General features: G+C 47.4%; 1 protein-coding gene across 1 annotated transcript in view; it reads left to right on the top strand.

Moving 5' to 3' along the window:
- The window catches only part of ANTXR2 (anthrax toxin receptor 2), a 56,117-nt gene that overhangs the window by 29,629 nt on the left and 8,933 nt on the right, over positions 1–17,555 (top strand). Inside the window, exon 9 of the mRNA XM_010178561.1 lies at positions 14,022–14,100. Within this exon, the coding sequence (XP_010176863.1) occupies positions 14,022–14,100 (79 nt within the window). The remainder of the gene's footprint in view (positions 1–14,021; positions 14,101–17,555) is intronic.

Genomic DNA, 17,555 nt, shown 5'->3' with positions numbered 1-17,555 from the left:
CAGTAGAAGAAAAAAAACCCTTAAGTTATTAACCCCAGTGGGAGCAAGTGGGGTGAATCACCACGGAGGAGCTGCATTGCAGCCGCTGCGCAGCGGCCAAGGCTCCTCCCTGGGGAGCGAGCTTGGTTTAGGGCAGCACAGGAAAAACAAGCACGGAGGAGAGTTACGTTGGAGAGCAGAGGAAGGGGGTGAGGTTTTCATTCCATTACCTTTTCCTGATACTCGAGTTGCCTTTTACAAAGCTATGCTAAATGCTGGTCTTGTCCTATGCGCCCTTACATTAAACAGGGCAGTCGCACCATTTTCAGTTGAGCTGGGCTGCACGTGGTTGTGTGCCAGCCGTACAACACAACAGCTGTAACAAACTGCTGTCCTAGCTGAAACAAAGCAGCATCATGTACAGCTGCACGGACTCCTTTCAGCATCGGGAAGACGCGTATCAGTTAGGTGAAGAAACCCTCCTCTCCATACCGGGTATTAAAAGGGAGTTACCTTGTGACAGAAGAACCTCTGCAGCAAATCGTGCCCACAGTATTTCACATCCCGAGATCTGGAGCTGTACATGCTTTCCACTTACTGTTAGTTTGAGAGCATGTAAACAGGCTACTCTGCCAGATAACTGTGAGATGCATGGGATATTTATCTAGATTAAAGCACAGCAGAAGTTATTTAAACACGCTGCACTTTCTCTGTGAAGAGCTTGTTTGGCCAGTGAAGCATTCATGAAATAGACAGCTCTGTGTTGTGATTGCGGCGTAGATCAAGCGCCTAATTATGGCGTGTTTCTCCTCAGCAGTGTTTGTAAGAAAGAACATGAGAACAGTACACATGAAGTTGCACAGGTTCAGAGAAAAAAGCACTTCTCAAAAGTTCTATGTAAAGCACACTTGTGTAGCACCATGCTGAAGCAGACACAGCTTTGGCCCAGAGAGATGCAGTTTGCTATGCAGGAGACTGGAAGTGTGTACATACCTGAACTCTTGACTTCCCCTGGCACAGCTCAGGCCCCTGCTGGGTCACTCCCAGTAATTCCTCGTGTAGTGGAACTAACATTAGTCACCAGTGAGGCAACAACCCTCTGCTCTTCTTCTAGTTCTCTTTTTAGTGGAATTGAGAGCAACACAAGCAGACAAAATTAGTTTTGTGACTTTTAAACCTGCAGCTTGGTTTCTGGGTAAAGACTCAGGTAACAGGTTTGAGGTTATTTTTCTCATTCGAGACACTTCCTGTAGACTGGTGAATTTGCAGTTTTCACAAGCAGGACAACAGAAACCCTTGGGGAACAGTTAAGATGCCAAAGTACCCAAGATGTTAGATGGGTAAACTCTGTGCCTCCTGCACATACACCATTGCGTATTTCTCCTTTCTCTGCAGCTGCTGGCTGCACATAGTTAGGAGCCTCCAAAATGCAGCTGTAGATTTAACCAAGCATTCTTTTGAAAGCCTATTTTCATAGTACCACGCAGCAGATGGATGTGGCATCCTTAGGTTACGTGACAACACGACTGAGCTGCTCGCTCCATTTAAAATACCTTCTTGTCAAGCCACTTCCGAGGTGCAAAATCACAGTCTGCTTACAAAACCAGCTCACTCTAAAAGACCCCCGATCAGCCAACTGATGAGAATTACTTGGGATTTTGACGTGAGCAGGCTACACGTTGTAAAAACAGCCCAAAGAAAAGTACCATGTGCACTGTGCAGGAAGGGGATGAGGAGACAAACCCCAGAAAACCGAATTGCTTTGTTTCATGTACTTTGAGATCCCTTATACGCTGTGAGGGCAAGTGTAACATTACACCTAAACCAGTTTACTAAATGGGACTTGGATTCTGCTATGTCAACCATTTAAAAGCAATCTATTTGTAGGGTCTTCCAGAATATTTGAGAAAATCTGCTCCCCTTTTAGCTCAGGCTTGAATTTGCTGTCCAGGCACAGCTCAAGGGAAGTGAACCGAACCAGAGGTGCCTTTGAACTCACCGTTACTTACTCTTATTTACTCAAGATTTACACCTTCTCTTTTGCTTGACAAGTAGATGACAGTAACAAAAGTTTAAATTAGCACAGCCCTATGATATTTCACTGAAATATTTGTAGTACGTATGTATATATCTACTACTTAACTACCTCAATTCATTGTTTGAACTCTAGTTTCTCTTTGTTGTGTTACAGTAGGAGATTGTGGATTTGCTGGTGCCTACTGAGAACACCTGATTTGATCTCATGCAGATACTCAGCTAAGCAAAGCAAGAAGGTTTTTGTCTTGGCTAGGCGGTGAATTCTTCAAATGAACCAGGAGGCTGAGCCATTATCATGCTTCTTAAAACAGAGACCTGCAGAGGTTGGTTTTTCAAACACAGCTGCAGTTTCTGGCCAGCTCCCACCTTTACACATCCTGCATTTGATGAATTCAGAGTGCTTGCTCTAAGGTTAGCTCATACAGTGAAGTCAGCATTTACCCCTCAGTCCAACAAGATATACAAGCTGCTTGTAACCTGAAACACATGGACTGAGTCTGTCTGAACCCACACACAACAGCTTGGTTGTGTTTCAAAACACCACTGAAAGGGTGAGCATCAGGTTAAATGGGATCATGGCTCTCATTTAAATACCACACAGCTTCCATTGAATTGTACCTGTCTGGAGGGTGCCCCAGGATAGAAGGGAGCAGGAGCTTTCTCCTTGGGCTTGTAAGCTTGAGGAATTACAAAGCCAAGACAGACAAATCCAAGCATAACCCTGCATGCATGTGAAACCTTGCTCATGTCACATCGAGCAATGGTTGTCCACACTACTCTTTAATGACCTTATCCGCTCTCTATTCAAGTTGTGTTGGTTTCAGCTTGCATCTATCTCTTCCTGCATCCTGTCCAACAAGAACAGCTGGTGGCACGTAAAGAGCAAAGATTAAATAGGAATTATTTTTTGTCTAGTAGGAAGGAAAGTTACTGTGCTTGTATTGCCAAATTCTTAGTTGCCTCCAGTTTCCAAGTACCTGGGTTACATTTAGTCTTGCACTTCAACCAGAGCACACGGTGCACGAGATAAAATCAGAATCTGATGAACACCAACAGATCATGTGGTGCTCAGAGTAAGAACTCCTGGCAAAAGCACAAGTTCACAAGGTAGTGGTAACTTTAAGTGTACTTCCTCTCCAGGCTTTGCAATATGGAGTTACTGAGGGAAAAGTTAACCTTAATGACCAAGTCATATGAGTGTCTGAATGTATTTGGAGAACTTATAGCACATATTCTTACAATAGTAAGAAAAAAGAAAGAACCTTTGTCCTGAAAAGAAAACACAGCAGGAAATGATCTCTGGGACTACGCACATCGCTTTATGTTTCTGAGCTGCAAATGCTACCTCGAAAGATGCTTTTGTTACTGCCCAGACTCCTGGCAGGAGAAGCCTTGCTTTCTGGTTTCCAAGTATTATTTTCATTAATATCAGCACCAGATACAGGAGGCAGAGGATGGAAACATGCAAACAGACAGACAGCGAAGATGGATGGATTGTGGGCTCCATCCCACACATGTCCTCACTTGGTTCCTAGACAGCTGCTCTCGCTCGAGCAGCCGAGAGGTGATCTACAAACTGGTCATCACGGCAGGCCTCTAACCTAGGACCCTACCTGCTCCCCCATCCCGACTAGCCCAGTGATAGAGCTTATTATGCTTTTACTCAGCCACTGCTGCTTGAGACGTGAACCCAGGAGCCAGAAACTCCAGAGTTACTGTTGAATTTCATCTCCTGGGGAAGAAGAACACGTTACACTGGCTGAGCTCTTTGTGCAGGCAGGATGCCGTGCAAGTGCTCGCATCTTCAGGGATATGTATAATACATGCAAAAGCAGTGAGGCCATCCTTTTTCAAGTCTAACTTGACTATACTAAGACAGCCACTGTTAACTCCCTCTTCTCCATACCTGTGGGTGCTTCAGCAAACCTCCTCACGTCCTCCCATGCGCTCATACACTTGCGGTGTAAGAGACACGCAGTTAAGGCAATTACCCAGAGCATCGCACTTCTCATTAACACACAGCGATAGATTTCATAACTTTTTTTAACTGCAGCTCCTTTATGGGATCTTCACTTTTTCCCCTTCTTTTTCCTGTGGTTGATACTTTGTAAGGTGACTGATGTTTAATATGTTTGCCTAATTAACTTCTGGCTAATAATCCTAACCCATTAAGTAGCTAGTTAGTGTATGTTTCGAATAAACACATCTGGTCCTGCAGTGAGTGAAGGCTCTGCCTGCATGTGGGTGACAGATGTGGTGGTAGTTTCCCCAGTGCTCTCTTTTAAATAATTAACAGTGCACTGGTGAAGTCGCCTTCGACAGCAGCCTCAGAGGCAGCTGTATGGTCTCAGAGCTGTGTCTGCGGACATGTGCCTCCTCTTGTCAGTCTGCTCCTGCTATTACATTCCTTTTTCTTCGCTATTTCAAAAGCTACGTGCAGCTCTAAGAAACATCCTTTTAAATAACTTTGGACTCTTGGCTTCTGCTCTGAAAGGCAGCAGAGAGGAAAGAATCCTACGTCAGGCCACCCAAGGGGCAGACAGTTCTGAGTTCACGAGCCCTGCAGATCGATCTCTCTTAGCAGACAAAGGGCATTTGAAGCAGTCCCGCCCTGGCGTTTCATTACTTGGGCTGCTGAGCTGGGTTTGGGAACAGCCTTTGGAGGGAAGTGTCCTGTGGCAGCCTGTTCTTTATGTGGCCCATGGCTCCCTAGGCTGGCACAGGTGGGAACTCTTATCAAGCTCAGAAGTGAGAAAAGCCAAGATACAAGCAGAAGAGATCAGGTTTTTCAGATTTTGCTTTTTGTGGTGGGGCTGTTTAAAGTTCGGGTATTTTTTCCCCAGACAGAGGGAGGAATTTTGTCTATAAATTAAACAGCAGGCTATTTTGCAAGAGGCCAGTTTGCACAAAAATTACTTCTTAAAAATGTGGCTGGAGTTCTCGCTTACGAAAGGGCAAGGTAAGATTTATTTGTGGTCCTGAGGGTGCGTGAACCCCGCTCACTCTGCAGCCATACCATAATGGCTACCACGCAGCTGTCACTGGTTTGGTGGCACAGGCTCAGCCTGTGACCTTTGTTCTGTACGGCATCAACAATAGCACAGCTGCCCTGCATAGCCGAGATCTCAAACCTGCAATTTGGCAGGAGGAACAGAACAAATTGGATAAATATACATAAACACATTGTGAAGGAAGGGAAAACAGAACAGAATGAACCAGAGCATCATCCTACAACTTGTTTGATAGGGATGATTTAAGTAGGCATATGGTATAGTTAAATGTGCTTTCAAAAACATTGGCCCGATTCTTCAAGCAGATATGAAATAAATATCTAAATAGAAAGAGAGCTGATACAAGATCGTTATTTCTCTCGGAGGAGGCATATGAATGCCTTTGGAAACGTGTGCGAGTGGGGGCTGGGCGCGAACGATGCCCAGATTTACATGCCCACACAAAAAGTGTCATTAGCGTATTGTTAAGATTACATAGTCGTACTTCCTTCTAAGGCTGCAAGCATTCAACAACCAGGCGGGCTATAAGCTCATATTTAGACCTAACTGAGCCCCGATTTTCACATCCTACTGTGGAGCATTGGCATGACAGACCGCACTACTGCAGGTACCGCACTACCTCTCACACACACACTTCCATCCAGCAGTCACACTGCTCACAACACAGGTACTCCAGAACCGAAAATCACTGCTGCGCTCAGCCCACACCAGCACCTTCCCAGCAGCATTATCAGTAACAGCTGCAACTCAGAAGCCTTGGTCTTGCCACAGCCCTTTTCCAGAAGGAGAGAAAACATGAAGTAGATACCCTAAAACATTCTGAACAAGCTATTACAAAGTAAGTCTAAACACGTGTTTAAGTGATGCTCTCCACAAGTCAGACCAGGTCTAGCTCCCGCACGAGCTGCATGCAGATACTGAAATACACAAGCCCGTGTGATTTGCAGAGTGTTGAGGTAAACACACCAGTTAACATATTTATTCAGACAAGCCCATAACTTCCTCAAGTTCATTAACGTGACCAGAACATAAACTTAACTACTTTAAGAGGTACTGAGAAAAGTTGTGTGTAACTTAGCTGAGTTTTCTAGTGACATGAAAGTGAGTAACTGAAAACCAGGTTAAGGAGATAATTGCTCTGCCCTTCTATGGCTGGAATTACTAATATTTTTATTTTGGCTCTTTCTCCTTCTTGGCTGAGAAAGGTAAAATTTTGGGAAACATGTTGCAATCGCAGGGAAGAAGTGCCAAAAAACGGAAGCTGTAGGCAAGCTGCAGATTTGACTTGTACCTTTTAGAGTAATTTGAGAAAGAACGAACATTTCATAGCGTGCGTTGAGCATTTTCTGTCCTCTTCCCAGCTAACGAACTACCTTTATTTTACTTTTGTGGCATTACTAACTGAAGAACATTATCAAAGCAAGAGATTAATTTGGCCACAGAACTAAGCTGCTCGTTAATCTTAGGGGTGTGTGCAGGCAGTAGTTTGCCACTTGAAAGTTACGCAACTTGTTTAAATTCTCAAGCATGACTTTAAGGACCCCTTTTCAAAGTGTCATCCTTAGCCTGTAAAGCACATTGTGACACTGAGCAGAGAGAAGGTGATATGTTAAAACTAGGATTAAACAGCTTCCCCAGCTAAGAGGTGGCTTGCTGACCAGGACACCCCACACCCTAGATAACCTCAGCAACCACCACAACAGGTCAGAGCACACAAACTCACCTGAGGAGCCACCTCCCAGCGGTCGGTCACAGCACTGGTGAAGGCGAAGGGGCAGCCCACTGTCACAGAGGGACCACCAGCCATAGAGGCTTCCCCAAAAATTCTTCTCCTCTCACAGCAGGAGCAGCTCTGACGGCCCACAGCACCCAAACAGGAAGATGGGTGTGCTCACCTCCTTTTGACTTCCTGCGGCCGCCTCAGCCCACTGGTGGGATGGCATCTCCCAGTTGTCTTCACCTGTGCTCATTGGCACAGGTGCCTGGGATCCTTCTCCATCAACTGATTAGGGCAGTTGGTGGGATGTCAGCATTATCCCTCAGCAGACACAGCTGTTCATCCCCGGTAGCACTGGTGCAATCTGTCCCTGTCTACCCCCCAAAAAAGAAGATAAAGAAATAACTTCAGATAGGGGGAAATTGGAAATATGGCTGGATTAGGCTTAATGTCTGTTATAAATATTAACTTCTGATAATATTTTAGAAATACATTTAGTTTGACACAATTAGATTATAATGGGAACTATTCACAGATGGAAACATCCTCAATGAATTGTATAGGCTAACTGGCTCCTAAGACATATGGATCTGATGTTACGATCAGTAGTAATTTCTAATGCAGTCCTTCACGTTCCTCAGTAGGGCACACGGTGTTCCCAGAGCATTAAGAAAGTGCGTGAGCAGAACTAAGTGCTTAATATTATGCAGTGGACATAGTATCCTGAGCTGAATTAATAGACTAATTTAACATAATAATGACATTTCATACCCCGTTATTGCAGGTTCCCATGATTCCGTGAGATCAGAGCTGATTCATTGCTAGCTTCCAGTTTTTTCAAATTCACAAGCACTTTCCAGCAGTGAGATCCTTACGTGCCGCTGCACTGCTGTCCACGTCCCATGGCAGGGCAAACCCAAACCAGCAGTGTACTGAACACTTTGGAGGGGATCCGAAGACCGCTGTAATTTGACTTTGTGTCAGTGCTAAGCTACACCAAGAAGCTCTGTGTGTGTGTATGTGTGTCACACAAAAAAGACTGCTCTAAAATTCTTACCAAAACCACCATAATGATTTGCATAGAGTGCAGGTCTAGCTCTGCTCGGGAAGATAACGGTATACTCCTTCCTATGCCTGTGTGGTTGGTGGGAGGTGAGCTCTGAGCATTTGTTGTAGTTGCAGGTTATAAACTGTGTCCAGTAAAATTCCCATTGACCACAGACTGTGTCCCGTGCTTCCCAGGCTAGAGGCCCCTTGGGGCAGTGGGGCCGCACTGTTTTGTCAGGCAGGGTTTGTGGTGCTGCTCTGGGGCCCCTGCTGTGTCCTGTGCGGCTGGGGCTCTGGATTCAGGACCAGCAGCAAAACCAGAGGTGTGGATGTGACACACCTTCCTCTGCGGCCTTGCATTGCCCCCCTGCCATGGGGACATCAGAGGTGTGGTCCTGCGGTGTTTGAGAACAGAGAGAGGATGCTGTGTGCTTTGATTGGTGACCTGGGTGGGTAAACAGGAGTTGAGTCCACACAGGAGCTGGTCAGATGAACTCTGTGTCCATGCAGTGAGACAGCACAGCCTGGGGCTCAGTCCTGCAGCTGCCCCAGGGCTGAGCCCCTGTGTCTCCTGTGTGAGCCACTGCACCGACTGCCGGCCCTGGGCACAGCGCGAGGGGCAGCACCACGCGGGCCTGGCACCACGGGTTTCAGTGCACCTCCTGAGGCGAGGGCTGTGCGTTTTGGCAGTGGAGCTTGTCCTTCAGACTCTAAACCACAATACTGGCGCTGAATGAGACCTTGTATTTGTCCCGGCTGTGGATAGAGGTGCACATTTTGGGTTAAAAACCTGACCGTGCCCCTGTCAGTCACCGCGTGTTCCAGTTTCCCCACGTTTCAGGTGACCATCAACATGAAGTGTGGTCACAGCAGCACCCTGCGGTGCTACCGGACTGTGGTGCGGGGCTGGTAAATCACATGGGGAGTAAAGACATGGGCACACAGCAAATTATACTTAAATCCATGGCTCCACCGAACCGTTCTCCCACCACTGCTAGCATTTCCCAGTGTGTGATTTCAGTGTGCATACGTGTATGTGTGCAAAAACGTATACAGAGACATTTAGAACACATGAGCACACACATTTACTGTTGGCTCACCAGTATTAGCTATGTAATAAAGCTGTATATTAACTGATGGAAGTATTTGTTTAAGGGAAAGCACCCTTTGAAGTACACGTGTATTTTTTTCCCTTGCCACTGTGTACAGCATTTTTGCTATTTTAATGCTGCCACTTGGTTCCAAAACACCTTTAGTCACCATAATTTTAATAACTTTTTGAGCAGTTGCCAGTTTAATTTTCAGTGCGTGAAAATTGGAGGTAAATTATTTATTACTTCCAGCAAATGTCTTTCACAATTTTATTTAATTTTTTTTTTCATCTTTTTTAATGGGTCATAAAATGGCAGCCTTTTATTGGATGCTCATAAAGTAAGGAGCAAATGAATACTTTGCAAATAGGTTACTGTGGATTGAAATGTCAGCTGTATTTCACAGGGTATGAAAGTCTTCAGGCCAGAGCTGCAGTGACATATGGCAGCGGGCCACGTTCCTCTCCTGTAACAATAAAGCAGCAGTGGGCATAAAGGAGAGGAGGAATTGCGATTGTTGGGCCTGCTCGAGTCACATTTTTTGGTACATGATTTACTAGCACGGCTAGCGGGCCGTGACTGATGCGGTTTAAAATTGCAAGCGTTGTGGGTAACTTTGGGCACAAATAAGATCATTTTTTAAAAGCTCTTTTCAGACCGAGTTTCCCCAGAGTTGGTTCCCATCCAAAAAAGGGATACTTCACAGACAAAGTATAGGCATATCTCTTCCACATTGAGCGAGGGCTATCACCTGTAAATAAACCCCCAGTTTTTCCTGTTACAGTGAAATAGCTTTAAAAGTATGGACCCCTGGAAAATGGCACATCGGACCCGTGGTCTGTAAAAAGCACTTGAACTTGTGACTGGCTGCACTGCACAGCCCGTTAATTGCACGTGCTCATTAGCTCCAGTTTGCCACCTCTGATTCCACTTGGCTCAAGCGCTGTGTCCGAAGTGGTCGAAAGAGCGGAGCACCCTGGGTGAGAGGCTCCGAGGACAGGGTTTGGCTCTGCTGCGCTTCTGAGGGTGAGGAACAGCCGCAGTGTCACCGCCTGGCTCCTGGTGTTCTGCCTGCGGCTGCTCCAGGGCCTGGCTCTTTGTGCATGGAGCCAGTGGCCCCAGGGATCAGAGCCTCTGGTTGTGACCCCTGGTCTGCTCCCCTTCCCGCAGGCAAGGGTGTCACACAGCTTGGGCTGCCCCAGCAGCGTCGACATTTACAGGTCAGTGTTCTTTGTGGGTTTTATCGAGGTTGACCTGAGGAGATGGTGACTCTGTTTTGTGGCAGCTCTCAGGAGTTCAGCCCTCGTTTGGGTCTGTGCTGGTACAAACCCCGTATCCCTCTTGCTGGCCTGGGCACTAACAGGGCTATGTGACAAGTCCTGGTGTACTCCAGGGGTGCTCTGGCTCCCTGCACAGCTGTGGTGGTGGGGTGTGAGCACAGCGAGGGGTGTAATGTAAACGTAATCACCTCCGAGTGTCATTTTCTTTTCCAAATATTTGCAGTTTCCGCAGAGTGCTGAGCTAAAGGCACCCTCCTGAGCAGGTAGTAAACACTGGATGTATTTATGAATAGGGCTTTCTCTTGGACATTCATGAATGAGTGTGTAGAAGAAATATGGTGCCTTGTTTTTGGAACTCCCAAATTTGAAGGGGTGGTGCTTGTATGAGTCAGAGTTGCACATAGCCCATCTAACAGGTGGATGCCACAGACATGAAAAAACGCTTTTCTTATACCCTACAGACATGACAATTTCAGGGAAGAAGTGATTTTGTATGTTGACAGGTTCATCCTTTTGAAGATGAGATAATTATCTGTGTGAGTTCACTCTGTGGCGTCTGGAAGTGAACGACTGTGATCAACTCCTACGAAAACCTCAAAAGGCTGCCCCTGCAGCGGTGTATCAGAGTGGGAGTTGATACAGAGACCGGTTGTTCTTCCGGGCCCGGATCTGCCGCGATGGCTGATGTGCTCAGTGAGCCTGCTGCTCGGGATCTTTGTCACCAGCTGACAGCCAGGGGTTGGGGGACGTGGAGCTTGACAGCAGCCACGCAGCACAGGGACCCAAACCGCTCCCTGCTGTCACTGGGAGTCACAGCTTTGGGTCCTGCTGTCAGTGAGGCACGGGTGCTACCCCTGCCCTTTTCTGGGGCCTGCTGCAGTGCTGCTGTGCACGGACACTGCTGGAGTGCAGGGACGCTGCTGGAGTGCAGGGACTCTGCTGGTGTATAGGGACAGTGCTGGTGTATAGGGACACTGCTGGTGTATAGGGACAGTGCTGGTGTGCAGGGACGCTGCTGGTGTATAGGGACAGTGCTGGTGTATAGGGACACTGCTGGTGTATAGGGACACTGCTGGTGTGCAGGGACACTGCTGGTGTATAGAGACAGTGCTGGTGTATAGGGACAGTGCTGGTGTGCAGGGACAGTGCTGGTGTATAGGGACAGTGCTGGTGTATAGGGACACTGCTGGTGTATAGGGACAGTGCTGGAGTGCAGGGACAGCACTGGTGCATAGGGACAGTGCTGGTGTGCAGGGACACTGCTGGTGTATAGGGACAGTGCTGGTGTGCATGGACACTGCTGGTGTGCACGGACACTGCTGATGTATAGGGACACTGCTGATGTATAGGGACACTGCTGGTGTATAGGGACACTGCTGGTGTATAGGGACACTGCTGGTGTATAGGGACAGTGCTGTTGTGCAGGGACAGCACTGGTGCATAGGGACAGTGCTGGTGTGCAGGGACACTGCTGGTGTATAAGGACAGTGCTGGTGTATAGGGACAGTGCTGGTGCATAGGGACACTGCTGGTGTATAGGGACACTGCTGGTGTATAGGGACAGTGCTGGAGTGCAGGGACACTGCTGGTGTATAGGGACAGTGCTGGTGTGCAGGGACAGTGCTGGTGTATAAGGACACTGCTGGTGTGCAGGGAGAGTGCTGGTGTGCAGGGACAGTGCTGGTGTATAGGGACACTGCTGTATGTTGAGAATTCCAATTTGATTTTTTAAAAAAACTGAAATGGAGAAGCAGCGAGTGTCTGACAGCAGTGTGGAAATCCGACGCCAGCAGCTGGCACCAGCTGCAGTCAGATGTCAGTGGGCACATCCAGCCGCTGTCCCTGCTGCTCAGGCAGAGTCATTTCTGATCTCGGCGGGAGCTTTGCCCCACAGGAGACTGCAGAAGTGGCTCCAAAGAACGATAAAAGAGCTGAGGAAAACCTAAGATGTATTTAGACACAGTTAAAGTACGACTGCAAAGACAGTCAGTGCAGGAGCTATATTAGGATTTAGGCTCTTAAAGAACATGATACGGTCATTTAAAATGAAAATTACTTGGTGTACTACATTTGGGTGCAGTGCAGTTGGAAGGGTTCTTAGGCGGCTTCAGGCCAAGCCCCGTAATCCCAGTTATGGCATCCGTCAGTGGGAAGGCACCCACCAGTGCTTAGGGAAGCTCAGACAGAGCAGAAAGGCCCAAGAGCTTTAATGTCCGGCAAACACAACCACAACAAATGCCTTTTCTTGGCAGCCACGGTCAGAACTTGGTGTGGAGCCCGTGGCGTTTCTCTGAACCGTGCTCGAAAAAGACAGGGCTGGCAGGGGAAATGAGTCACTAGGAGCTTCACCTTTTCTCCTTGAATTCGTGCCACTGGAAAGCTGCCATCCAAAAATACCTGTGTGCTGTGGATTCCTTGGCGTCTGTGTGCCCAGTTGCTTCCAGTTGCACCCGCACAGCCGCAGTCAGTGCAGTCCGTGCACGGCCAGGGCACAAGGGAAAGGAGCTGCAGGGAAGGGCCCCGGACAGGAGGAGCCCCTGTGAGGTGTTTACGATGGCATATCTCCAGCAGGGTTACGTTTGAACGCGGGCGTTTCTCCGGGACACCCGTGAGGACCTGCGCTGTGTCAGCACACACCAAACCCTGCCAACACGACCAGGCGCGCGGTGAAACCCTCGCCCCGCGACGCCAGCAGCACCGTCCTGCCGGGCGGGCAAGCAGAGCTGCCACGCTGCCACGGCCACGGCATTGCTCAGTAAACTGGCAAACAGGGAAAATAATGAATAATAATAAACATCACACTTTAAAAAGTCATCGCTAGCAGAAGTCCTGGTGCAGTTTGCTTTAATGACTTGGGAGGGAACTGGTTTTTTCTTTATTTCTTATCTGTTCTGATTCAGTTATTCCAGTGATAATTAGAAGTAAATTAGAGTTATTCTTCCTGTCAGATCAATTATTCATAATACAGACCATTTAAAAATGAGTTTAGCAGAAGCAACTTACTTCATTTTTACTGAAACTGAAATAGAAATTATCCAAATTAGTTAAAATAGCTTTGAACCCCATATTGACTAAAGCACTTGTGCCAGAATAAGAATTCATGACATAGAAGAACGGTATAAATGATTAATCATGTTCGTTCGTGGATATCTATATTTTTATTTAATTACATCTATGCCTAACATAAACTGTCTGAATCTCGGGAATCCCAGCCAGAGAAGCTGAAGAGTCTTCTTCTGTTTAACATTCACCATGTGTTGTTTTCTTCTAGGGTTAATTTGTAGGATGCAAACCACATACTATTTGTGTGCAGTGTTTATGTACTATTTATAGACAGCCTTGACCATTTATAATTATCCGACATTTTTATCCATAATGTCTGCGTACCACTAAAGGAATGTTTATGGAGCAGACAAAACGACGACGTTTTTACAGCTGAACTCCAGTTTATGTCATGTAAAACTTTTTGCGGCATTTTATGCTGCACAGAATAGAGGGATTCTCTATAGCTCTCTATAAAATTATTCCCAAATAGTCATCAACAGTACCACGGGAGACTGCAGATGTTTAATGCAGTTCATTTTAGGCAGCGTAAATGGAGGAAAAGCAAGCTCGGTGTGACATGACCAGAAGGTGTTTTGCGGAAGCCTAAGGCCCAGCCCTGTCAGAGCTGCGTGTCTCGAGCACCCAGCACCCACCAGCGGGTTCTGAGCGATGCCCCAAAGCCCTGGTGTTAGTGCTGGGTTCCTGGCGGTTACGTCCCTCGTCCTCCGTGGGAGCCTCTCTTCAGGAGTCCCCACAGCAGTGTCTGAGCTGGCCGCTGCTTTACGGCTGCTGACTTTGTCTGCTTTCTTTTCAGAACCCTGGAAGTTCTGGTGAGCTTGAACGAGGGGCAGTCTTTCATGTCCAGCTCACTGACAATCACGGCTTCAGAGTGTGTAAGTGGACAGCGAACCATTCGGTTGAACTCCCCAGATCCTGCTCCTCTTTCGGTTTTACCATTTCATCACCTCACAGAACCTCTGTGCAGGGCGAGTCCCGGAGGATGTTCAGAATGCACTAAATACACCTCTGCAGACACATAAAGAATATGTGTAACTTTAAAATGCATGATTTCTTAATAGGTAGGTGCATACACACACACACATATATACACATACATATAAGTCCTAGGTCGCTTTCTCTGTGTTTTGAGACATACTTAGACTCTGTTTTGTAACTCCAGTACACACAACAAAGATTTCAGCAGTTTTGGATTCCCCGATGATGTGCATGTCTGGGGTTACAGACGGGAGTTTTCCTGCAGTTACATTAAAACATCCTCTTACTTCTTCCCACTAAGGTGGCAAACAGCTTTATTTTAGGAACATCTTTTGCAAGATTCCGTGTAAGTGAAGTATTACTGTGTGCATCATGTCAGACTCCCAGATGATCACCAAAGCCCTCTCTGGTGTGTTGGTCTCTGCTGTGGCAGCTCCTGGTCCTCATTCAGAGCACACACAGGGGTCCCTGCATGGGGACAGCCCTGGAACCCTCCTCCTCTGCCAGGCTCCCTCAGCTGTGCCCTGACGTCCCTGCGGTCGCTGTGTGCTCCTGGTCTGTGCTATGTTTTTATCACAGGTCTATACAAAAGAGTTATAAACCACAGACTCAACCACTCAGTGACCTCTTGTATGGGCCTGGTGTGGCATGGCGTGGGTTAAATACCTCAAAGCAGGTGATTCTCAGGAGTGACCCCCCCAGTGGCAGGAATGGCCGTTCTTGAGAGCATGTCCAGGTCTACCCAGGAGAGGGGCGTCATGTCCTGCTGAGTGCCCTATGGCCTGGTACAGGCAAGGGGTGGGAGGGAAGAGTTTAAACAGCCCCACTTAAGCCTGAGACGGTGTGATCACCCACCATCTTCCAGCCTGGACAAGACAAAGAAACTGCTGGTGACCGTCCCTCACCTTTTCTACTTCTCTGATAACTCTTTCTTTCTTTTCTCTCCTTTTTCTCATTTTCTTGTTCTCTTTTCCTTTTTGCGGGCTGTAGCTGGCAGGTTTGGTTTCGGGTTGCAGTGTTAAGCTAAGTTCTCTCGGTTCTGCTAGTCAAATTGGTACAGTGTTGCTAAGTTGCACCCTGTTCCCGTAATTTTGGGGCCATTTCGGTTTCTTGTCGGTATTCTGTTGCCCACGGGTTGTTGGAAGGGTTGAATCCAGTGTTTTTTTCAAGGCATGTATCTTATCTAGTAAAAACATTGCTTACACCCTCCTTCTGAGTGATTTGTATCGCTCTGTCGTGGTGCCGGGATAAAAGAGCTCACTTTTTAAAGCGGGCCGTGACACCTCTAACTTAACAGATAAGATTTCTGTTCTCACATTTCTGCTGCCTGTTGAGTTATTCTGTCTTGTGTAATACACAGGCAGGACAGTTAAAATTCTTGCAGTTAGACACAAGACCACGTCAGGATGGAGGTGATTGAAACTGCGGTGCTTGGATACCGTGTTTCTTTAAATTGGTCTCATTTGAAGTGTGACTTCAGTGCAGCTTTCCTGTCAGGCACAGAAGCACACAGAACAGAACCTTCTGCTCATCAGCGTGGATTTTTCCAGGAGTGCTTTTGTTGCTTGTAGTTAATTACCCGAAAGGAAATTTAAAAAATATTTTTTCCTTCTATTCTTTTTAAAACTAAATACTTGGGTAACTGCAGTAATCAAAGCCATCTCAGTTCAGACTTTCAGCGTCAGGAGAAAGCCTGAATGAACTGAGAGCTAAAGAAACACGCACCGCCCAACTGGCATTTCTCTGTTGAAAGGCCTCTGTCACTCAGCAGCACTTCAGTCTTACACCAGAGCATGACTGCGCAGCCTCTCGGTGTGATAGCTGACCGACACTGCAGTCACAGCAGGCTGCTGGAGATAACAGTGTGTCCTGGTCCTTTCAGAGAGACACACACGTTAGTTCTGTCCCCATAAACCCTAAAAATGGCTCAGACTGCACACACTGGCAGGAGCAGATCACACCCCATCGCTGGGTGAGGTTGTCTTCCCTCTGCTGCGCTCCTGCGCTGCTGCTCTGCGGTCAGAAGTTCTTGCTAACAGGAAGCAGAACGGGCACAGATGTGCACTGACAGGAAAAGCAGCAGCACTTCTGATCACCCTTTTTTTGTTTGTTTTTGCCTCTCGTACGTGTTGCAGCAAAGACGGCTCCGTAGCAGGAGAACTGCTGTTTCCATAGTAGCAGATGGCAACTGCAAGAAATGGGTCAGTGCTAGAGTTGTTGCAGTAATTCGGAGAGCTGAGCAGCTGATGGCTGGTTGCTACAGAGGAGCTGCAAGTCCCAGCCTCCGCCAGGAAACACCCATTGCTGCACTGACAACACAACCCACAGTGCACACAGGCACTGAGCATGCATTGTACCCGTTTCTCAGACATGTGGGCCACACTGCACCTACACATACTTTGGATAAAGCTCTGCCTCACCTTGCGTTTGCTCTGATGTATCTCCAGTACAGCTTTTCTCACTTTGGCAGCATTACTCACGCTGTGCTCCAACCCTAGCGATTCCCTGGACATCCCTCCTTTCCTTCGTCCCCACCTGAAATCTGAGCAACGTCTGTTTCTCTAAGGTCTCTGTTGCATTTTTTCAGCGTTGCTCTAAATCAGCACAGAATACCAAGTGTAAGAATAAAAGTACCCACAGGATGTGGGTTTGACGTGCTGGGAGATGGGCTGCTCGTTTCTTCATTATAAGCAGTATAAGAAGACAAGCAGAGGGAAGACAATTTCACTCATTCAGAGCTTCTTAGGATGGTGGCTTCAGGTTGAAGTAGCACTGCTACAGGGACTGAGTGTGCTGTAGAACAGTGCGAGTGCCCCAGGTGCATGAGCCATAGCATCAAAGCCTGAATATATGAACGTATGTGTTATTAGTCATGATCCCTTAGGATTCCACCTGCCCCCAGTCCACAGAGTGCTGTGTCCTCAACCGCAGACCTAGGAGGAAACTCTCCCGTCAGTGTCTCACAGCTCATTTCTTAGCAGCTCAGGTACCTTTTCTTTCCTTCAAATCAGGCCTCACTCTTCTCTCAAGGACATCAGCTCTGCATCAAAAGGAGCCCAGTGACTTCAGCAGAAATAACCCTGGCTTGCACTGGGGCAGATTTGGCCTGTTACCCGTGACTGCACACCTTAATTTGAACTTGGGTTTACAGTAATGCACAACTGAGTAACTGACAGAAAAGTTTTGTCATTTAGTAAGTCCGTCAGTACTGCTGTGACCAGCATGCCCTGGTCCCTTGGAACACTGCAGACTTGCAGGCCCGGAATATGTAGGGGATGAGACACATGAATAGCATCACACCACCCCCCTTTTCAGTGTGGTGCATCCGTCACTGCAACACTTGGCTCCTCCT

The sequence above is a fragment of the Mesitornis unicolor genome, unplaced genomic scaffold (assembly GCF_000695765.1).
Source record: "Mesitornis unicolor isolate BGI_N332 unplaced genomic scaffold, ASM69576v1 scaffold9182, whole genome shotgun sequence".
NCBI lineage: Eukaryota > Metazoa > Chordata > Aves > Mesitornithiformes > Mesitornithidae > Mesitornis > Mesitornis unicolor.
The sequence above is the reverse complement of the archived record's forward strand: the minus strand, read 5'-3'. Positions and strand labels throughout refer to the sequence as shown.